Source organism: Micrasema longulum, unplaced genomic scaffold (genome assembly GCF_059751315.1).
Source record: "Micrasema longulum isolate JH-2025_06_02 unplaced genomic scaffold, ASM5975131v1 h1tg000056l, whole genome shotgun sequence".
Taxonomy (NCBI): domain Eukaryota; kingdom Metazoa; phylum Arthropoda; class Insecta; order Trichoptera; family Brachycentridae; genus Micrasema; species Micrasema longulum.
In genome coordinates, this window is record NW_028277263.1 from 93,113 (window position 1) to 117,523 (window position 24,411).

The 24,411-nt window shown below is 32.3% G+C and overlaps 1 protein-coding gene across 1 annotated transcript; it reads right to left on the reverse strand.

Moving 5' to 3' along the window:
• Positions 1–1,828: 1,828 nt before the first annotated feature.
• Positions 1,829–24,053, reverse strand: LOC148285128 (visual pigment-like receptor peropsin). The gene is made up of 7 exons (XM_088229804.1): positions 23,918–24,053; positions 21,022–21,187; positions 19,959–20,086; positions 11,580–11,796; positions 9,209–9,293; positions 4,728–4,883; positions 1,829–3,421 (listed from the first exon to the last, which is right to left on the reverse strand). Exons 1-7 carry the CDS (start codon positions 23,997–23,999, stop codon positions 3,281–3,283), a joined length of 975 nt encoding a protein of 324 aa, XP_088085930.1. The 5' UTR covers positions 24,000–24,053; the 3' UTR covers positions 1,829–3,280.
• Between the last annotated feature and the right edge of the window lie 358 nt (positions 24,054–24,411).

Consider the following 24,411-nt stretch of genomic DNA (forward strand, 5'->3'; position numbering starts at 1 on the left):
CTAGTGCGGCCCCGACATATTGCACGTAATCAACTGTAATTATCAACAGTAAGCATACTTTAATTCACAAATTTATCTCCTAAATTGAGAAAAAATAGTATCTGAAGTAAATATTTTGATATAAGGAATGTTTTTAAGCAACATAATACACGTGTCGGGACAATAAATGCCAAAAATAAATGTAAATCATGTCAAAATATTCGAAATCAAATACCTGTGAAAACTGTCTCCTTTAACACCTTTGACGCTTCTACTGCTGCAACCAAATATACTGCAATTCACCATGGTGGATTTTTATTTAAATTAACGTAAATATCCAAGTAATTTACAGACGAAGCTAAGCACAGCTACAAAAGCATCCGATCGAACCGTTTTGTTTATGTTGTCAAATAAAACAAAATGGCCACCAATTGGTTGCTAGCCAACAAACCAACATTGCTTGCGTTCTATGAAACATAGTGTTAGGGCTTCTCTCGAACTCGGAGGATTGTTGTAAACTTTTTTCACGATGTTTCGTGATATACGAGTATACCGTGAAACGTTAGTTAATTAACAGACAAAAATGAAATAAATTGTGCAACCGACTTTATGTAGCATCTATGATATTTTTAAGATCGTTGTCGTTAATAATTCAATTAGGAAACGTTATTTTCATCTCCAATTAGAACAAATGTTCATAACTTTAATATTTTGGAAGAACATTTTAAAAAGGAGCATGTTTTGGTTAGTGGTTAGAGCAGGCAAATCCTTTCGGCCCTGTGACAAGAAAAGAAAGTCGTCTGATAGAGTCGATCTCGCTAGATTTTTTGATACACGTATTGAGTAAAATATACATACAATGTTGCGATGAATCCCGGTTTTTTGCATTACATATTTTAAATATATATAATTCGCAGTGCATTGCACTTATGCAAAAAATAAAGACACTGCCTTTGAATAATATCACATTGTTATGGTATTTTAATTGAAATATCTCTTGAATAAAAATGCATTTTAGCTTTTGACAAGTGTTACGAGTGTTACCCTATCCTTGTCCGAAGAATTATATTGCCCAGTGGAATATAAACTCGACTACGCAGCATGACTTCGTAATAGAAAACACCCGAGAGGATATATTTTACCTTTGTGCTTACCTCTTAAAATAGAAACATGCATTATAAATTATACTATCCAAACAAATAAATAAATAAATTTGTATCTATATTTATTCTTTATAATTCGTAGAACGTTGTATCGTTGGAATCAAAAGACTTGATGTTATATTATAATGCAAATGTTGTTTATTGACAAACTCAAAGTCGGTGATGCAATTCAATCATGATCTACGATTGCCTTGATCCGGGAAGAAAGTATACTCTTCCAAAGGTCGGTTTACTGGGGCCCGATTACAATAAGAGTCATAAATTTTATCAAAACCAAAATATGTATACAATTTTTTTTCTAAACATGTTTAATTATAGGTTACAGACAAAGACATTTTAAATGTTCATGCAAATATACTCATTTTCGTACACAAATATCGGTTTTCTTTATACAGTTAAAGATAACTCTGTTAACTTCCCATTGTAATCGGGGCCCTGGATTTGGTTCCTGGCACCATGGCGGACATCAATCACCCTGATTTTTCTTTTGAAACTATTCTTAAAGGTGTCAACTTGGACGAGAGGAAACTTAGTTTTAATGTTTGTGTTAAGTGTTTGGTGACGTCCTTCACTAGAGCCAAAAAAAACCTTTTTTTAGCTAGAAGATGAATGACCAGAATCTGATGCGAACATTAAATGCGGGATCTGGGCGTTAGATTTGTGAGCATCCTGACATTTCATGATCTCATAGTGGCAATCGGTGGTAAAGCATTGAAGATGTTAGGTTTCGTTCGGCGTACGACCAGGATTTTCGAAAATACCCGCCTACTGAGAACTCGTCACAACTCCTTGGTGCAAAGTAGGCTCGAGAGTGGCTCGATAATTTAGAGGCCACATGAACTGAAGTATTCTTTTATGAGAGAGACAATCCAAAATAAGTTTCTCAGATATCTCTACATGAGAGAGTGCGGGTATTATCCTTGGCTCTACCCGACTAGTTCCTCCAGGGTATGCCTGGCTATAAGAGACTAAAAGAAATGTGTATTTTACTAGACAATTTTATCGATGGTTACTCGGAATGGTCGACAATTCTAAGAGCATTGGTTTGCATGTTCCTGATAATTGCATGAGATAACGTCATCATAGATTGTTTCATATTCTAATATACAGAATTAATCTGCCAAAGATTATGCCTGTTGGAAGCGCTACTGCAATGCTGAACAACATCGCTTTGTATGATGATCTATCCCACGTATCCGAAGGGGTTTTCCGGAGCAGGATTCTCCTACTACTTTGACAAGAGCCTCGTTTATGTTTTTTTTTTCTATTTATAATACGTACATCTTGAATTTATGTTTGTAAAGTATACGCAATTTTTTTTAATAAATCAATCGATTTGATTAATGTCAACATGTTACGAATTAATGTAGTAGAAATTGTATAACATTGAAGGTCACACCGCACTAGAATGTCACTGCGCGGCACGTCGCAGTGACGGTTAGGTAATCATTGTTGCTAGGAGTGTAAATTGATAAGGGTTATTTATTTATTAAAACATAATTGAATACAGATTTACATCGTGTGTATAATCACAGTAAGTGCTTCTAATATTAATTGTTTTTTCAGCCAGATTTAAAAAAAAATATATTATGATCAATTCACTCCTTAGCAAAAACAATGGCACAAATCAAAAATGGTCGTTTCGACTTATGTGTTCTATCTGTGGCTTTATTATGTAACTAATTCGTTTCGTAAATTCATTTGTATCGTATAAGAGGAAACGAGAGCGGAATACGACTTTGATTGCGTTAGAATGAGATGGATACATGACGAACAAACGAACTTACGAAACCAAATTGTGACAGAATAAGCCTGCTGTATAATTAACGACACAATTCTTTAAAATATTGATATGGCCATAATAAAATAAATGTCAATGTAATATTTTTGAAGATATAATAGTGCACAGTGATTATTACGCCATTGTTATTTCTGAAAAACATTTAAAACTAGATGCCACAAGTGAGAGAAGTTGTACTTTTGTTTTTGGGGATGAATGTTAATTTACTTATACGGAGGATGTATGCGTAACTTCTCTCCTGTAAAGATGAGTGTTTTGAGTTATGCCACTGTTATTCTCGGGGTTTGAATTGATTAAGTAGTTTTTTAGTGACATTATGAGTTTTTTTAAATATGTTTTACTCAGATATAGGCCGGAAGCCGTTCGTCTTTCTTGTGCCTCTGATTATTCCATAATCTTTCTTACACCGCCCAAGAAGAGAAGTTCTTATCCGAGGTTCACTCGCTAAGTAACATAGAACTGGTACCACAGTAGAGGCCTAAAAGATTACAAATAAATAAGTAATCAAGCATATCAATATTAATTTAATCGAACTATCGAAAGATTTTCATTGAATTATTTTAAAGTTTAGTTCAATATAATATGTATGTACATTAGCGGGCTTAATACTATAATCAATATCTTCCAACCATCCAAAAATAGACTGGTGTTAGTTGACACATTACAACAGAGATGGAAAACATTTTAGAGAAGGTAATATAGAAGTCTATGCATCTACAGGGCTTATGAGGTGTCATTGGCTGGTTTAAGTGGCCACTTTACAAACTGTTTAACATTCACCGGGGAGTTAAATCCAGTCTTTGTCTACGAAAATTTCGACAAACTCAAAATATTGTTGATATATTCACCTGGTTCATTAAGAAGTACAGAAATTGAAAAAAATATTTTTTTTCAGGCGTTCCTAGTATGTAGGTGAAATAATTCAATTAGATGAATCTCACCCGCATAAATAAAGGTTTAAGCTCTTTAACCTCACAAACATCAACAGATGAAATAATTAAAGGCATAAAGATGTTCAAATATTCAGAATGGTGAATGGTGAACACAGTGTGTAAAGTGGCCACTTAAACCAGCCAATGACAGGTTATAAGCCCTGTAGACGCTTAGACTTCTATATTACCTTCTGTAAAATATTCTTCATCTCTGTTGTAATAAGTTAATATTAACAGCTCCCCAGGGAGTTGAATCCAGTCCTTGTCTACAAAAATTTGGACAAACTCAAAATTTGTTGGTATAAGTTGGTCAATATTTGTAAATATGGTTTTTCACAGCTTTTTGTTAGTGGGCAGACAGTGGTGGACTATTTAGAAATGCTTATATAACATTATGAAGAGGCATGCATTGGTTATGGGATTAGGTAAGGAGTTTGGAAGGAGACAGGAAGACAATCCAGGAATGAAGAGTAAAAATAAGATTGAAAATTTGTTTTTTTGAGGGGACCAGAGAAGTCGTTCTTTTTTTCTGTCTCCGTGGAGATGGAAAATAAATAATAATTTCGGGAAAAAAAAATCTATTAATATTCAACATGGTTTTCGATAGTTTTTCTTTTACTTCTGGATTACTTTTGTTTAGCACAAAGGTGTCAAGGCTAGGATAAAATACATAATCAACGGATTGAAGAATTGAAGAAAACCAGACAAAATGGTAAAAGTTACAGTTTGTAAAGGGAACACTTAACGTCATCCAATTACAGGTCATTTGCCCTGTAAATGCGCAGACTTCCACATTCCTTTCGCAAATCTGTTCTGCATTCCTGCTTTTCAATTTGTATTTTTAAAAAATACCTCTGCTCCTAGAGGTGCTAAGAGGGCCAGGGCTGCAGGAGGAGAGCTGGATAACCAATTCCCCCAAGCGTATCCTCCTCCTCCTCCCACCCACACTGCCAGAACAGCCTGTGGAGTCCAGAGAAGCAGCATCAGGCACGTCAGACCAATTGTGCTCTAAACGAAAAAAAATGTCATGTATGCACAATGAGATTCATTTTACCGTAAATTTAATGTACAATAATCATAATACAGAAAACATTCAAGTTTGTTAGTGAAAGTTCTTGGGGAAAATTCATTACTTTTTATTATAATAGAAAAAAAAGACAAGTGATTCTTTAATCCACAAATTTGGCATCTTAATTCTGTGACCGATTTAATTGCTACGCAACATACTTGAGTTTTTTTAAATTCCGAAATAAATTGTAATACAGGTAGATAAAATTAAAGTAAAAACCCTTATAAAATTTAAGTTTGTAAGTGAAAATTCTTGATGGAAGTTCATTGTAATTTATTACAGAAAATAAAAGACGAGTGATACTTTAATCCACAAATTTGGAATATCCGGAATGTTTGGAATATCAAATTTGAAATATAACAGAAAATTCTCGAAATTAATAGATTAAAAAATAAACCCGACGTAGAATTACTTAATGAACAGCTTACACACGTGTATTCCCCATTACTAAACCCATTGTAATAATTTTACTAATAACTTTTTACAGTTTGTTTTCCATAAATTGACAGAAATCAGACTCATGAAGGATGGGACAATTAAAAATAATACATATGCAATACTTAAACTCATTAGAAATATCATTATATATCCGGATAAATCATATTGAATCGGTGCAACATCGTTTGCTAAGAAAAGTAGCATGGATGATTGGCCTCGAGGGGGGAGACTACACTTACGGAGAAATGGAGTCAATGTTAAAAATCTCAAGTCTACAAAAACGTAGAAATAACATTGACTCCATATTTATGTTTGATTTGCTGAATGGCCTAATTGATGTACCATCGTTACTGGAACAAGTGGCATTCAATGTTCCGATCCGCCGGTTGCGAAATAATAATGTGCTGTTCCTCGATCAACACAGCACAAACTATGGCTCGCATGCACCAATGTCCTGATTGTGTCCGGATAGACCGGATCTTGTCTTGAGGTAGTAATTTTTTTTTCGTCCTAGCTTTAATTTGATTTATTTATATTTTATTTTATTAGTGCCTGTATTTATTATAAGAAATTGTATTTACCATTGTTAGAATGGACTGCACAAGTCCATCAAATAAATAAATAAATGTCAACTCATTAGTTAACCTAAAACACTTTGTAAATGATCTTTAAGACAAAAATAATTTTATTTACTCTCATGTAATTTTTAATTCTCTATCCTTGCTCTCTGTTTTGTTTAAATACATGGAATTTCTTAATAAAGATACCAGTCTCGAAGATGTCGCGAAAGCGATGAAACTGGTCACTAGATATTCCAAATTCATGGATTAAAGTATCACTCGTCTTTTATTTTCTATAACAAACTTATTAAATTTATTACAGACCGGTTTCTGAGCTACTACGCGCTCATACATTACATCGCATACAATGTACATATATATTTTATTTTTTTCGTACCACAACAGGTCAGGATGCTTATGATGCTGAATTACAGTACAGAACACTCAGGCTCAAGAAAAATCAGAATTAGATTTTTGTGTTCTCATCGGGAATCGAACCCGGAACCTTCCGTGCGTGACTCAAGTGTCTTAACCACTACACCACGGAGGCCGCCTTAGGTGCACACTGTTACTTTCGTAAATCAGGATGGTATTCATTTGTTAATAATTATACCATGTTGAAGAAGCGCGTAATAGCTCAGAAACTGGTATGTTATAAAATAAATAATAAGTGGTTAGAACTAGTGTGTTTTTATTTTTATCCTTATTATGTAATAAATAAGTAATTTAGGATTTTACGTAGATATATTTTATTGAAAAAATAAAGCATACTTTAACAAACTGTTTTAATACTGAGTTAAATAACTTTGATGCATTAACAAACAGTATTTTGAACAAGTACGTCTAAATCTTTGTAGACTAATACTGGAATTAAACCCTTTAAATGATCTTAACATAGACGAAGAAATTATCATTGATGGACAACACGACTGAAATTAAGGAAACATTAGGGAGTGGAAATCTTGGCATTTACAGGGTTTATCTATATCTAAATCACATGCGTTTTTTAAGTGATCAATTTAAGCACTGCGTAACATTCACCATTCTGTCTAGTGTTTTTTTTAATTTTGTTTACATTTTTAATACAACGGTAAAGATATTTTATAAAATAGTTATGTATCCTAAACTCCATAATACCAAGAGACTGCGTTGAGTTCGGATACAACATAATGGAAAGTGGAAGGATACATAATATTTAAAAAATAAATTATGAAATTACAACGTAAACATTATGCGCAAATTGCAAAGCGTGGCTCTCAAGGCCCTCTACCTAAACCTTTTCTATGAAGATCTGAGTGAAAATTATTTCTGAAAGCGTATTCTTCTTCGTCTTTTCGGTTAAGATCGATTAATCAGGTATCAGCTAAAAGCTAACTCCTGAGACTTTGAGTTTCAGTTGTTCTTCCCTCTCCTTGGTGGTCTTCCGGGCAGACGGCAAACGGCCGGGATTTCGTAAGCAATGGTATAGCGGATTTTGGAGCTGTCCATTAATGGAATTACTGACGTAATCTCTCCAAAATTTATTTACTATGCACTGGGTATCGCAATCCCGTCTAAGTTCTTGGCTCTAGATTCTACCTCTTTGGGTTTCCCTGCGATTGCCTTTAGTACTTTCATCTCTGATGTTCTGAGCAGTTATTTGGTTTTTCTATTTAGTTTTCTATTTAGTTTTTCTACTTGGTTTTTCGTATTTTTTTATTTTCTCTCTATCTATCCGCGCCTCTATTGTATACACCATAATCGGTCTGACACACGTTTTGTATAACCGAATTATGTTTCCAATAATCATGTGTTAATTGTAATATATGACATTTCTTAGGCATCCAGATGTTTACTAACTGAGATGGATATGTTCTCATCATCACTATGGCTGCATCACTTGCCTGGCATATGATGTTAATGCCCTTATCTTCCTTAGTAGATTCACTACTTTTTTCATTCTTAAAAGCGTTTTTTTTATATATCTATTCTGCTTGTGTAAGAAAAGGTTTTTGGCGTATATATTGTTGTGCTACATTTAGTTATAAAGGTGCAAAACTTGCTTTGTTTTTTGTTGTTTTCAATGTGTGTTATTTTTTTAATGTTAATATTACTTATGTCTCGAATCGAGTTCTTGTAACTCCTGGGAAGGTAAATCAACGTATAATACTTGTAAAATACTTTGTGTTTTATGATTTAAAAATAAAAAAAATCGTTTTTATATTATCATAAACAACAGGCAGTATCATGCGTGCACCATATTATTAGTAAATGATTTTGTCGGTAACATAATTGGTACTATTTTAATAATATTTTGAGCTTGTCCAAATTTTGGTAGACAAAGACTGGATTCAACCCTCTGGGAGCTGTTAATATCAACATTTTACATCAGCGATGAATAATATTTTAGAGAAAAAACAAACAAAAAAACAGATCAAACAGAAAACATCAACAGATGAAAGAATTGAAGGAATATAGATGTTTAAATATGGGCAGAATAGTGACCGTTACAAAGTGTGTAAAGTGACCTCTTAAACCAGCCAATGACAGGTCATAAGCCCTGTAGATGCCTAGACTTTTATATTACTTTCTCTAAAATATTCTTCATCGCTGTTGTAAAATGTTGATGGTACTTTATTTATAGTCGAGAAAGGCAAGTGCGGAGTTTTAGTCCTAACACTTATGTATGGAAGTAAAACATGGAACTGGCAGAGGAAGAATGAAAGCCGAGTGAACGCGATTAAATAGCGATCTCTTAGACAAATGTGTGGGAAATCGATGTGTGACAGGTTACGAATGATGAAATCAGGTGAAAGTTTAAATTTGAGTCAGGTATAATTGATAAGATTAAGAAAGGGTCTCAGAGATGGTTTGATCATGTAGAAAAAATGGATGACTAAAGAATGGTAAAACAAGTAAATATGGCGAAAATTTACGGTAACGTGAGACGAGGACGACCAAGGAAGACGTGGCATTATCAGATAAACTAAAATCTTAAGTCTGGTCATGTCAAAAGCAGGCTGAACCGAAGGGCATGTATGACAAAATGTGTGAATGTGGAAGAGGCTAGAAATGTATGCCAGGATAGACATGTGTGGCGGTCTATTCTCTCTGCCTACCTCTAAGGGGAAATGGCGTGATGGTAGTAGTAGTAGTAGAGGCAGGCAACTAAAAAAATACACAAACATACTAATTTTGAGATAACAATCTTTTTTTTCATTGTAATCGGTAGCCTGAATCGTAAATCATTATTATACGAGTATTTACCTACTTATATTTATATTTACCTTAGTTATAGACCACTGTTCCCATTCTATCTCCGAACTTCTTATTATTCTGTTCAGATTAATTGCCTTCCATAGTGAAATGAACCTAAAAAGGAAATAAAATCAGAAGAAATAATTATTTTTTAAATCTCAGAATTTTTTCAATGCCGCAATAAAAACTGAAGGAGTTTAAATACCGTAGTTAATTTATTTTTGATGTCTGTGATGCCAAAAAACAGGATATATTTTTTAATTAACTTACTTTTTGCTTTTACATTTTGTTTCGCTAATTTATTGAAAACTGAGGGTTGTACAATCTTTTTACAAGTACACGATCATTGATCACATGTATTTATGTAGGCAATTAATACAAGGCAGCAGCGTTAATTACATACGTCATAACGCACGTGTTTCGAAAATAATTTAAGTTTACAATTTACACCATTTAATTACTTATGTTTGATTACCGATTACGGATTGATGAACCCGTATTTAGAATGAATATATTATGAATATGATGTGTTTTTAATAATTGTACCACCATGAGGGCTAACGCAAGTGGTGAATTGCTACGCTTAAGAAAACAACCCCTCGATTTCGCCGATTTTCCGCTCAGTTTTGCCAAAAGGAAAATAAGAAGCAGGACCCTTCAACTCTGGAACGATCGCTATTTGAGTGAGACAACCGAAAGTGTAACTAAAATGTTTTTCCCTACAATTTTTCATGCCTATGATTTCAGAAAAATGCAAAATGCTGGCTACGAGCTCACCCAGATGCTTACGGGTCATGGTGGCTTCATGAGCTACCTGCATCGCTTCAAGCTCTCAGAGATCGACAGCTGCCCATGCGACGATGAAACTCCTCAAGATGTCCCTCACCTGTTGATGCATTGCCCCTTTTTCAGCTTTCAAAGACAACAGCTGGAGGCGCGATGCAGAAGCTTGAGTGAAGATCTATGCGACATCCCATCGGTGATAGGTAATAAAGAACTCACACGAGAGGTAGTATTATACATGATCAATAAAGTGCAGACTATTGGTAAAATAAACCAAAGTAGGGAAGAAAATGCCAAACACTCCTCTAGTGGAACGAAAGGCCTGTTGACTACTGCCAACAGGCCGGCTTCTCCTGAAGAGTTTTAAGTGGTTTCCTCTCCACGTGAGCAAATGCTGAAAAGTTCCTGATTAGCCCACATTAATGTATCCCTCCTGATCTCAATAGTTTATATAAATTTTAAGATATTTGATTGCAGAAAAATCCACTTTTTGAAATATAAACCTTGTATATTATAAGCAAGGTAAATAATAAAGCAACTCCCATATAAAAATATAAATAAAAAAGTGGTGAATTGACTTGTTTGTAAGCTACTTGCACCGTTTTATACTTTCCGGCATCATCAGTTGTCATTGTGATGATAAAACCCTTTAAGATGTTCCCTACTTGTTGATGCATTGCCCGCTTTTCAGCCTTAAAAGACATAACCCGGGGGCGCGATGCTGAAGCGTCAGTGAGGATTTAAGGCGCACTCATTCCGTCGTCAGTCGCATTGACTTATCACAAGAGGTAGGATCTTACGAAGTTAGAAAAGTACGGGTAATAATGACATCGGATGACAGGATGCATAAGAGAATAACAGTATAGTGATAAAAGGACACAAAATGCCGTGATCTTTTCAAGTGAAACGGAAAAACGGCTTCAAAAGTCTATTAATCCGGATTATATCTACCAAATCGTTAAGATACGCTAAGATTGGAATATGAATTCAGTGAACTATTCATTATTACAGTGCGGATAAGAATTTTTTTTGTGTTTTGTATATAATAAAATAAGCAAGGCAAAAAATAAACAAGTCCCATATAAAAAATGGGGTTCAAACTGCCAGTAGAGTCGCAATAAGTCACATCTTGCTGGAGGGTGTCGTTAGCATCCACGTCGCGAACCCCGGGCAATTTTATTTTTTTAAATTTATTTATTTACATACATAAGTTTACTGTACATTATTTGAGACATAAGTCCCAACTCCATGTGTTGAGATGGGACGATGGGATCACACTCCTAACTGTGTGATCACAGCAAATAACGAAAGGATGAAAAGCGAGTTTCTGGCGCCTCCAAACCAGAACCAACCAGCTAAGGGAAGGTAACCTCGATAGAAAAATCCACCAGAAAAGGCAACGGAAAACCACTCTGGTCATCTTTTCCCAGGAATTACTATGGCGAGTACATCCAACAAGCAGTTGTCTGGGTCTCGGAGTAGCGCAAGACCGAGATGCGTTCGCTGAAGCGATCGCCAACATCGCGTCGGGGAGACCTGATAAGGCACCGCAAGATAAAAGAGATTTCACAAAATGGGAATGCTGATAAAAAATATTTATGAACATGTTTTACTTACATAATAAAAACGGGAAGTACACCAGCAAACAGGACTAGAGGGATGTTGAAAGCAGCTTGTTTTTTGCTGCTGAGTCTCCAATCTAATGAGCACGATGTACCACTAACATCACAACCAAAAGCCCCATAGTTCAGTAATGGTGGTATAGAAAATCCGACGGATAAGATCCAACACAGGCTTATACAAAAGACGTAGAATTTCACACTCAATTCTTTCCCTGTAAATATAAATATTTTACAGTCAACAATAATAAAACAATGCCTGTCACTCGTGATACATCTGGTGTTCCAATGCAATGTCCTATACAAAATCAAGTGAACATTAATGACAATAATGATGCCTGTGACTATGTTTAAATGTTTTTGGACTCGTAGGTAAAAGATTTTGCAATATTTTTTGTCCTTAGCCTGGCACCTGAAGGGTAAAACTGGTTACATTATCTTCGTGAAACAAATGGTAGAAGAACAGTGCATTTGGTGTAGTGATGTAACAAATGTGCGACTTTGGATATTCGCAAATACGAATACAAATATTTGTTGCCGACATTCGTTGCAAATGCGATATTGACTTGCACGAGCCCGTCGGTGCTGGCTGTTGCCGGTTGGCCTGCGAGTAAGTTTGTTTCAAAGTTCTGTAAAATAATCAAAGACTTTATATTTTAGTTATCTATCAAAAGCTAAATGTTGAAACGTCAGTTTATTCTTCCTTCTGTCTGAAATATTAGTAGTTAAATATAAGCATGTTATTTATTTTATTATTTTAGTCAGAGAGTAGGAGAAATAAGATAATTTTGTTTGCATTTATTTTATTACGGAGTTTCATGAAAATTGTTTAAAGACTTTGTTTATTTGTTATTCAGAGATAAATATGAAATACTGTGAGTAGAAAAATACAATATTTAATAATTTCAACTCAAGAAGACTGCTGAATGGTTAAGTTCCTATCCTAGTCAAATAAGATCTACGTCAATTTGTGTAAGTAAAATACTTATGTTTTTGGGTTTTCGTCAGCAAAATTATTAATACATTGTAAATTAAGGCTGGACAACTTAATAAAAGAAAATTATTGAATTGTCTAGTTTTTTTTACAATATTTTTTCCTCCAAAGAGATAAACTTTTAGTAAAATAATATTCGAAAATCATTCGCATATTTTCTGCGGATTCGAATGCGAATGCGAATACTTTGAAATCAGCAAATATTCGCAAACGCGAACGCGAATACGAATATTCGTTCCATCATTAATTTTGTGTATTTATACAGTATTCAATGGACCGATGGCTTAGTATAGAAAAACGATGAATAATTAGTAGATTTTATCAAGATTGTTTAATAAATTAATCAAAATATCACTAGCTAAATCAGCTGTTCTAAGAAATACTAAAAAACTTGAGTAGTTTTTCAGGCGTTTACTAGTAGGTTAAATAATTAGGTAGAATATGTTTAACCTACATGAGTAAGGATTTTATCTTTTTTACCTAGCAAAAATCTACAGATGGAAGAAATATAAATGTTCAAAGATAAATACGAAAAGGATTTAATACTCTCCTTTCAAAAATAGTATCCATCTCTATTGTGATAGTTAGGTATACATTTTCTTCGGTATTAACTAAATAAAAAATCAATGGTGGTACATATCGTCAATAGCCTATGACGCACAAAATCTCTTAGACATTTTGAACAAAATATTTTTGTTTAATCTGAACAGCAAACTTTCTGAGAAAAACACGCTTAAGTCGCTTAATCACTTCCTTGTAAATGTTGTTTTCCAGTTCGCTGGATAGAAAAATATTAAAACGAATTGATGAACTTATTTTAAGCACGATTAAATGTGTTCGGCTATGATTCTTAGGGGAATAAATAGACGCTAAAAAATATGAAAAGCTTCCTTCGTCAAAGCCAGCAACAGTTGTTTTGACATACCCTCGAGAAGAGGGATAATATATTTATTTATTCAACCTTCGATAATAATGTATTCTGATGAAATGATATTACAGTCCTCCGGTCCTGTGATATAACTTTACTGACCTGTTGTATAATTTTCTCATACGTGAAGTATATTAAGAGGACCTTACGAATCAAAAAGTAGAATTTTTATGAAAAATTATGAAAAATTATTTTTATAAAAAATCTAATAATACTACAAACGAGTAATATAAAATAAGTTTTTTTACATGCGGGCTTTGATGGTATTATGTTACTTGCATTATAATAAAAATAAAAATACAATTTCTAGCTAACCATTGACTAAAACAACTCGTTTCAGCAATTCTTAGATGCTACTTATGATGCTTAATACATCAACTACAAGGTCATTATAATTAAGGAAAAAAGCTTTTAAATCGTAATGTACTGTATTATTCTTTTTTTTTGAAGAGAGAAAAACTTGAGTTCTTATTACTTACTCAAATATTTAAATTTTCAGACCATTTCCTAAAAGTAGTAAATAACTTGTGCTGGAAAAATGGAAATCACGTTGTGGTAGAGTGGGATTTGAACCTCGGACCTTTGGCATTTGAGTCCATAATACTACCATGGGACCACAACCCCGTATGAGTATTATTTCATTGAATAGTTTTTCTTTTTTTCTCCCTTTTTAAAAATGTTTTTTTTTAAATTTCAAACCATTTTATCTGGTTTGGTAGAGTTTTTAGTTCTTCTTAATACTATTTTTTTATTTTCGAACTATCAAAAACAAAATTAATATCTGTTCATTATTTTACATGTGTGTACAATATTATGCATGTACTCTTTTATTTGAATCTTAATGAGGAAGTACAAAAGTTTTCTTTAGTTTTTTTTGTCAATGGACTATTAAACTAAGCTAGAATTATATTTTTTGCATTTTTATACATCGTATTATTAGCGCTCTGGTTTTTTTAAGTTTTGTATTTTTGAAATTACTCCGCTTGTGATGTATCCAGTCTTCTCCCCCTTGGCCAGAATGGCCAGTTGACTTACCGTAAACCGGAAATCCCCACTCTCTTATCATTGGTTAATTCGGAAGAACTAGTGACGCCGTTAACAGTAGTTCGGTTTCATTAGGGTATTTTTTTTCAGACATTTTTAAGAAACCTTGTCATACAATGCTCTTATTTTTACCGCGCCTAAAAATTCATTTTATAAATTAAATTTTCCGTAGGGCTGAACTTCCTCATTAACACTAATGTCTTATAACCCGATGACTTACTATTATTTTATATTTATGTTTTACAACAGAGATGAAGAACATTTAATAAAATGGAATATAAAGGTCCAGGCAATAACAGGGTTTATGACCTGTCATTGGCTGGTTTAAGTGGCCACTTTGTACATTGTCTAACATTCACCATTAATATTTAATAGTTTATCAGGAAAAATATGTTTTACTCGGTTACGTTTTTTTTTATTTATATAATTAATATTGTAATACATAACTTGTGTTTAATAATTGCCCGGATAAAAATATATTAAACAATCAGGTAACACACGTTCATTTTCCTTTATTGTATCCATTAAAATACAAACAATGAAACTAATCGATAAGAATTATCTGCCGGGATTTTTTGCTTTCAGAGAATTACTTCATTACCCCCGGGCCCGGGGACACAGCTGTCGATGGAACTACCAACCAGCGGCCCTTATTATAGTTTTAATAAAATTTAAATACATGTAATTCAAATACATTTTCATTATAAAACTTCATAAAAATATTAAATTTTCACTGGTTTTTATTATCTGTATTCAAACAAAACTTAAATTGATACAAATATTATTACTTTATACTTAAATTATTTTAATTTTAACTCTTTTATTTTTGTTCCAATACATGAAAGTGCTGGATATGAGACAACTGTTCCTAAAATAAGCACTTACACACTTCTAGTCGAACAATATTGAGAGGTATCAGCTAAATGTCCGTACGAGGTTTTTCCAGAGCATGAATTATGTCTTACCCAAAACCTGTACGACTTTTTCTCAGAGACATCTCTCATTTAACGCACAGAGAGTGTTCAATATTTTGGAAGAGCGTATTGAGGTCTCAATGACAAAAACTATTTTTAATTAAGGACTGGATTTCTCTTAGTGGGAGGGATTTGCGTAAGAAACTCAAAAATATTCGCCATATTCGTTATGAGTCAATTAAATTATGTTATGTACTCGTATCGTAGTTACATTTTTATGACAAAAAATATTCAAGTGATCCCAGATTTGAAGTCGTATCATGGTAAACAATATACCCAACTTACATAGTTACCCATCAAAGAATTTTGTAATGAATTTCTAAATAGTAAAAGCGTCAAATTTTTCTTTCATTACGATATTCGAAAAAAAGGGAAAGATAAATTCGATTATACATGAAAAACAAGCTTTCTAGAAATTACTCTTAGAGCTTTCTTTATTCAAATCCTTATTCCAAGGTTATGAAAATAATCCTTTAAAAATACATTTTGTTCCTACAAACGGTTTGACATAATTTGAATCAAAGAAATGGAATGGTTTCTAGAGAAGTAAAAACTTAATTATATTTACGCTGCAAATTTAAAAAGAAAAAGGAAAAATGTTCAATTCAGGGAATAAAAATAAAATCAGTCACTTAATATGTCAGCATAGATCATAGGAAAACTTAAGAAAACAAATTATTATTTACGAGGTGGGTTTTACATACATTCTCTTCTTATGTTTTTCGCACAAAGCAAACGTAATAATGTCAATAGGTATTGCTCTGATAAAAATACATTTGAACTTGGGAATTACGTATAGACGCCATAAGCGACTATCACTACTTACTACAAACTATTCTTCTTCATACATAATATCTTAATCTTATAATTAAGATAAAGAGCAATAAGTCAGAGAATGTATATATTACAATATTATGTCCCTGTTAATACTTTACGAATTATTTATTTATTTCTCTCTGAATCAATTATACGATACGCCATAACTTCCTGGGGGTTATCAAGTGAAACTAAAATTAATTTTATTCAAATTTTGAAAAATGCAATAATCAAATTGCTACTATATAAAGATGTATACCGCCAGAGGCACAATATTTCAAATCATTGATGTAATAATCTGTAAATAAATTATCTGTTAGGGCTCTACTTTGGTACTTAATTTGTCAGCATGCGTCGCACTCCGAGTATAAACACAAGTTGGTACATGATTACAACACCAGGTTCACTAGTATGGAAGGGCTAGCTGTTCCTAGATATTGCAATAAATATGGCAAAAGGACACTGCAATACTAAAAATACTGAGTTAAATACAGGAGCGAGACGTTTGGTCAAATTATGGTTAATAGAAAAAAGTTTTTTGTATTAGTGATAGTTTTTAATTTTTGATATTGTTATATGTTTTTCAAGTAAAATTTTTATTAATGTAGGTTAAGTGTGAATAATCGATGCAATTTATAAGAACCTGCTGACGAGTTATATGTATGCAACTCAGCAGGACTTTAATTTAAGACTATTTTGTAAATATTTTTGAAAAATTAATAAATAAATAAATAAATAAAAATGACAGGTACATAAATCACAATGGGAAAATAATAACTAAATGAAGAAGTTTAGTGGTCAACAATGTTTTGAGTATGACCAAATGCTTGCAGACTGGCTGGATTTCCGCCTTAGGAAGTTATTCATATTTAATTTAGTTGCAACAGAGAAGGAAATCATTGTCATTGGCGTTGCCTAGTAGGTGAAACGGTTCAGCTGGATGAATTTAACCCACATGATAAAGGTTTCAGCTCTTTTACTTCACAAAAGTCAACTGATACAAAAGTTCAGGAAGTGTGGATGTTCAAAAATAGGCAGAATGGTGAATGTTACGCAGTGTATGAATTGACCACTTAAACCAGCCAATGACAAGTGATAAGCCCTGTAAATGCCTTGACTTTCCTTTCTCAAAAATTTTAGAGATTCATAAGAAAGTGGGAAAGGGAAAATTTGGAAGAAAGTTATGAAAAATTCACCACAACACCCAGACCAATTTATGAAGAAAAAAATTCTCGGATCTTTCACTAGGGGGAATAGCTTTTTGTAACTAGCGGGAATTAAACCCACAACGCCAGTTTCACAGTTGGCTGTTCAACCAACTAAGCCACGACGCATGTCATGTGTTGTGATTTTGAAATTACTCCACCTGTGACGTCACAAGTTCTCTTCGCTGAGTTCTGCTGTTTGGTGGGTTGGCTTCCCGTAATCCGGAAACCTATCACAACACTCTCATCATCGGTTGATTCGGAAGAACGAGTGACGTCGTTCAAAGTAGTTCATTTTCATTGATTTTTTCATACATTATCGAAAAACTACGCCATACAATTAAATCCTTTATTAGTAAACGCGCTTAAGAAATCCATTTTTATGTCCAATTTCTCGTAGCACTCAACTTCCACATTGTAAAATAATCGTACGTGCGAATGAAAAGTGACTGAATTAATGGATATAGAATTTTTTCGTTAGGACATATAAATACTTCGTTTCTTTTTATTAATTTTGTTTTTTTTTTTTTAAAGTTCATGTTAAATACATTTATAAAATAGTTAATGTGTATTCAAATTGAGAAAGGAGATAATAACGTTTAAGTTAAACAAGTTTTCCTGTGTTCGGGCGAAATAAAGAATATGTTTCTGTGTATGAAATAGAAATACAACCCCAGACGCGTGCTTTTGACTCTATGACTACTCTCAAGGAAAAATCTTGAGGGTAAGGAGTAGAAATTAGTCCGCCTCGTGAGTGAATGAGCTTTTGCCTACTATGCCTAGGATCCTAGGATGCCGGGTTCGCTTTCATGATACTTATTAGGTGTTAAAATCCCTGTATTTTTTATTAAAAAATAAACACCAGAAACACAAAAATATGGTAAAGGTTCGATATTTAAAGTAATTTTTCGGTTTTACAAGATATTCTGTTTGATTTAACGTGATGTATATTATTTAGATTATAAGCCATCAAAATGAAATGTCAAGTTGACGAAAGTGAGCATTTTCAACACCTCCCTCTGTTCGGGTTCAATCGAGGGAATAAAGCTGCCAAAGCTGCTAGCGATATTTGCACATTTTAAGGTGAAGATGCCACGAATTACTGACTAATTTGTTGCAAAATAATACATTATTGACTAAATTGTTGTATTTTTTTGTTGTTTCTTCTTGTTTTCTTCATTTGGCAAAAACAAATATCCAATTTATTTTCCTGAACTTGATTTGAAGCGTGTTACTGATCATCCTCCATGTATCAAATAATCAAAATATGAAATATCATCGATCTTTTACCGCATAGGTTCTCGTAATACTCCATAAAGAACTCGCACAAGAGGTAGTATCTAACATGGTCAAGTTAGTGCAGGACATTGTTAAAATTAATTACCAGGACATTGGTGACTCATTTCACATGAAATTTATTACATATAGAACGGCTCTTCTTCTTTATTTTATTGGTAATAGTTCTAGGTAACTATTTATTACTTTTGTTAAAAATTTGTTTTAAACTTCTTTTTTAGTGTTTTTTTTTCTTTTTTCGTTTCTTTTCTTAATTAATTTATAATTAAAAAATATTACTCTTTATCATTTTTTTTACATCATTGTTTATTTTTCTACATAAACATGTACTATTTACCTAAATATTAGTTTTCAATAATAATACATATATAAATATATATTTTTTAATGTTATTCAAAATTGTCTTCTTTGTTATTTTTTTTAACTGGTTCAAAGTATTTCTAATACAAAATTATTTTTTTTATCGATAATTCTATAACTGGTAATATTTTATTCTTTTATATAGTTTATATTTCGTAGACTTTCTAAATTAATAATATTGTTTTAAATGCTCTGTATTACTTAAATTAAGCTTACATGTATGTATATTTAATTGTATTTGTAACTAATATGTAAAAGGCACTAAGTGCCGTTTATTTCAATAAAAAATAAAATAAAAAAATAAACCAATGAAGGAACCGAAATGCCGAACACTCTTCTAGTGGAAGGGAAAGCCTTTCGATGACCGTCAGCAGGCCGGCTTCTTCTGAAGAGTTTTAAGTAATTTCCTCTTCACTAGACCAAATACTAGAGAAGTTCCTGATTGGTCCACTATGGAATACCCCTCCTGATTCCGACATTTATAAAATAGAAGCTTATTTAAAGCAGAAAAATCTTTGTTTTTATATTATAAACCTTTTACATAATAAGCAAGGTAAATAATAAATGCAACTCCCATATAAAAATATAAAAAATAATTAAAGATACGCTACAGTTGAAATACCAATGAAATGTTCGATATGTGGAGAACAATGTTCTATAAGCAATGTTCTCTATGAAACCTTGGTCCAAATTCGCTGAACTGCACTATAAGTTATTTTAAATTGTTAATTAAGTTGTTTCAATCTGATATATTTCTTACCGTATTTCATTTTCCTGGCGAGGAAAAATCTCTCAAAGCACAGTAGAGTTAAGGCTGCCATTTGGAAGACTCCCAGAAGTTGATGCATAAATGCATATAGCTGACAGCACGATTGTCCAAATAACCATCTAAATAATAATGCACTTTCGTTTATATTAATCACTGATAAATGAAAGTTCGCTTTTATTTTATTGTCTCACTTTTTATAAAATAACTTAGTACACTTTCTGGATTACTTTTGTAAAAAAAAGCATTACTTTTTTTTGTAATTTATTGACAATTCCTAACGGAATTATTTATTCACCCTCTAACGAGCTTATTTCTTAGTAAAAATAATTCAGTGTTAAAATCATTCATACGACACATTAAAAAATAAATCGAAAGCGGAACACTTGTTATTTTGGATGGATACAGAAAATTGCTGTAAGAAAAAAAAACTAATTCAGTCGAACTGGGTAGTGCCCAAACAGCAAACATAAAAAAACCTACATCTTCAGCAATTATCTCGCCATTTTCTTTGCAAAAAAAGTTATATCATAGTAATTTATAATTTCAAAGGTCATTATTATTATTTTTTTTAAAGATGTTTATTTATTTAAATGCCCCGTGCCTTTTTACATTTATTAGTATGAATTAGGAACGTAAATATATAAATAAAGTTAAAAGTGAGAATTACATAAGAAAGACTAAAACAAAGATGTACATTATATACACACACATTTTCTTACATAATCACACACACACAACCTTCACCATATAAACACACATAGCACCCCCACTACACACCCCCGTAAAAAGTCATTATTTTTTATTTGACGGTAGTTTTTTATTATTATTTCAAAGGCGGTTTTTTTAGGAAAAAAAATATTAAAGTTTTTAATATTAATCCAAATATTATTTTTTAGACTATTTGAAGTGGTAAAATGGGAATCAAATAATGGCAGTGTTGGATTTGAACCTAGAATCTTTTGATCCACGAGTCCACAACACTACCACCTAAACGAAAAAAAAATGGATACATTAAAATATTAAAACCTAATAAAATATGTACATATTTTCTTACCTTCCACTAATTGCAGAAGGCCCCGCAAAAGAAAATCCTCCCAAGATGCCTCTAGCCAGACACGCCGTGCATAAATTAAGTACTAAAAGGTGACTCTTGAACGAGAGTAGGTGGCTTTGCACAAAAGTTATGATCATCCAGCTATTTAATAGAAAACCGCAAAGACCTACAAATATTAAAACATTTTATTCGCCTGAAACAAAAATAAAATTTATATTTAAAGCGCTCAGTTTGTGATTTTACATGTTAAATACTTTAACAACGTATTTTATTTTACGTAAAACCTTTCATTTAATACGCGTTCTTTTGTCGAGGCTTTATCAAACGAATTATTTTTAATCTTATCAAAGCTTACACCAAATTAGTACCTTAAATACACCTGTGTTCGCTGTTTCACTTTTAGACTACCGATTTATTGAAAAAGGATAAGAGGAACATAGGAAACATTTGAGGACACATTTCTTATAATTGTTATGGATAACTCGTGTAACGTTATTTTCATAAGACGAGGTCGTTTTGTAAAAGTAATTGAATTTGACTTAAATTTAAAATAAACTTTTCAGTTAAACAATTTATTATATCCTACAGATTTATTAATATGATTCTGATTATTTAACATATGTAGTAAACTAATGTTATTTTAATAATTAATTTGGTAATAAATTAAGGTAAAATAACTATGAACCGTTTCTAGAATTTTTAATTTTTCAATAAACATCACATTTTAGGGCAACAGCGGAAATATTTATTTTACTTATGTCATGATAGAATTGGTGTTTAAAATGAAATAATAATTCAATAAAATCTTCTTTTAAACAAAAAAGTTTTTTTTTTCATTTTAAAATGTTCACTAAAAATCTTTCCCTATAATAATTGTAACTCAGGAAAAACATATTCTACAGGACTTTAAAATGTAGCCTGATTGCTTAGTAGGCGTTTTTTTTAAATAATGATAAGGAATTATTTTTAACAGAAAAAACTATAAGTATTTATTTTATATAAGTTCAGTTAGTTAGTTCATAACGTCTGAAGAACAAATATAAACTTTTAAAAACATTTCTAAAGAACATTTAAAAAAAAAATAATTTGAAATATATGCTTACCATAATAATAAAAACTTAAACAATTAAAAATATTTCCTTATCCTTCTTTCGATTTGTTTTAATTTGATAATTTATCATAACCAGAAACCGAATATTAAAAACCATTCAGTAACTATATGAAAAATACAAAGAAACCCCCCCGGTGATTTAAAGGAAAAGAATTAAAACAATCCTGAGATAATTTAAAAAAATATATTTTACAATACCTCAGTCTTTTGAAAGTAAAAATCAAAAAAACATTTTTACAATTCACATTTTTACCTCTCGTTAAAACACGCCAATTTTCCGCAAATTTATTTCACTCGTGAATGAAAGAAGTTTCCTAATATTTTGAAACAATATGTAAGATTGTTTCTCAGAAAATCGAGAAGTTGAGTGAACTTACAAATTTTAAATTTAAGCAGCCAAGTTCTGTCATGACTAGAATAAATGATAATATTCAGTTCATTATTTCATGAGTTTTACATAAAATCTTTTTTCTTATCTTTAGCTTTAGATATGATATTTAAAAAGAAAAAAGAATCTTACAAAAATGTGGAAATTAAAATGCTTCTAGCGATCACTTTTGTAAAGTGTATTTAAAATTAAAATAAAATAAAACACAACGTTATTTTCATAAGTTTGCTAGTTCAAGTTTTTTTGCACAAGATTTCTTTTCATTTTACATGTGCATCCGATGGTATCTTTAAAAAAAAGTATTTTACTCTCTACTATCCTCAAAGATGTGAAACTGCATTTTTGTTTAACAAAAGCTATTTATATTTTTTCTTTCACTTGTTTAGGAACTGTTGGCCTGTTACTCTCTGCATCAAGTTTCCCTATTAAGAGGCGGACTGCCAGCTGTCTTTTCGTCTTTTTGGAGGTCGTCCTTGAGGTCTGCTTTCTCAAGGTAAATTATTAATTGTTATTCTTAAGGTCCTTGATTATGCCATTCTGGTCACACGATCTTTCCAGAAACTTCTTCTCTGCTGTCCCCATATTACATTATCCTCGACATGGCATATCTTGTGAATTTCCTCATTTTGCTAATTCGAAGGATATAGAATTTACACTTCAATTTAATTTAATTTGTCCCATGCAAGATTGTCCAAAATATAAATGTTGATTGGTATTAGTTTATGTTAATTTTTTTTTTTTTTTTAACCCAAAGTTCTGATACGCAACAATTGAAAACGCATGACAGCTTGCCCACAACATACCGCATATCTCATCTAAGGACGTAAGTCTCCTTGGAGGTGTCCACATACACAGAAAAATTGCTTGTTGCCGAACGAGAAAAGCTGCCCTAGGGACCTCTCTGTAATCTGGTAACCTTAGCACTTTTGTGCTGAAAGAAGGTAATCCAGAAGTAGATAATATGCTCTTGATTAGATTGTGGAAAAAGGGGAAGTGAATTTTTCACTGATAGGAATTAAATTGGTTGCACACGATTATTTCGCTGAAATTATTACACTTTGTAAAAGCCTTGAAATTGTTTTTGGAAGCCACCAGATTTGTATATCCGACAGGGCCTATAACAGCGTGACGGATAGTAGCGAGAAGCTCCATTCAGTATTCGTATAGAGGGAAAGGGACAAGACCACAGGATGTGTTCAGAAATTTGATTAGGATATCCGCAGCAGCACGAAGGTGAATATTTTTTTTTTTAAACGCATGACAGTATTTTTTTATTAGTCGTGAATTGTTCATCACTATGACTTCCTTGATATACAAATTAACTTAAAATAAGCCTACACCGCATACGACGAGACGCGCAACGTTACAAATAAAATACAAATCAGTTTGTTTCTTACCAAATACTATAAGGCACGCTCCCAAAAGAGTTTTATGAGAGTTATCTAACACAAACCACGGACACTCGAAATAAGGAATCATTTTTTTATCTATCTAATTCAGGGCGCCGAAGACTTTTCGATGCCCCATATGCTGTCTGTGTCCTCAACTAAACTATACTGAAAGAGTCATCGTTCCATGTATCACTGTTTCTCCATTGCTCACACTTAAAACGCTCGAAAATGTTAGCAGATGAAAAAGTTAAATATTTGAATATATATATGCAATTTCATTATGGCACAATTATTAGTGACCGACCGAAACAAGATTTTCAGCCGAATCCGAAACTTATTTCAATAAGTTAAAAGTTATTTAAAAATCCCCAAAATTAGAGGTTTTTATTGTTAAACCTTACGAGCTCATTAAAGTAAGTGTTAAATAAAATACGCAATGAAATAAAAGGTATAAATTTAATGCGTAAATTTGTACATTTTTAGCACGTTTTGGTTCGTTT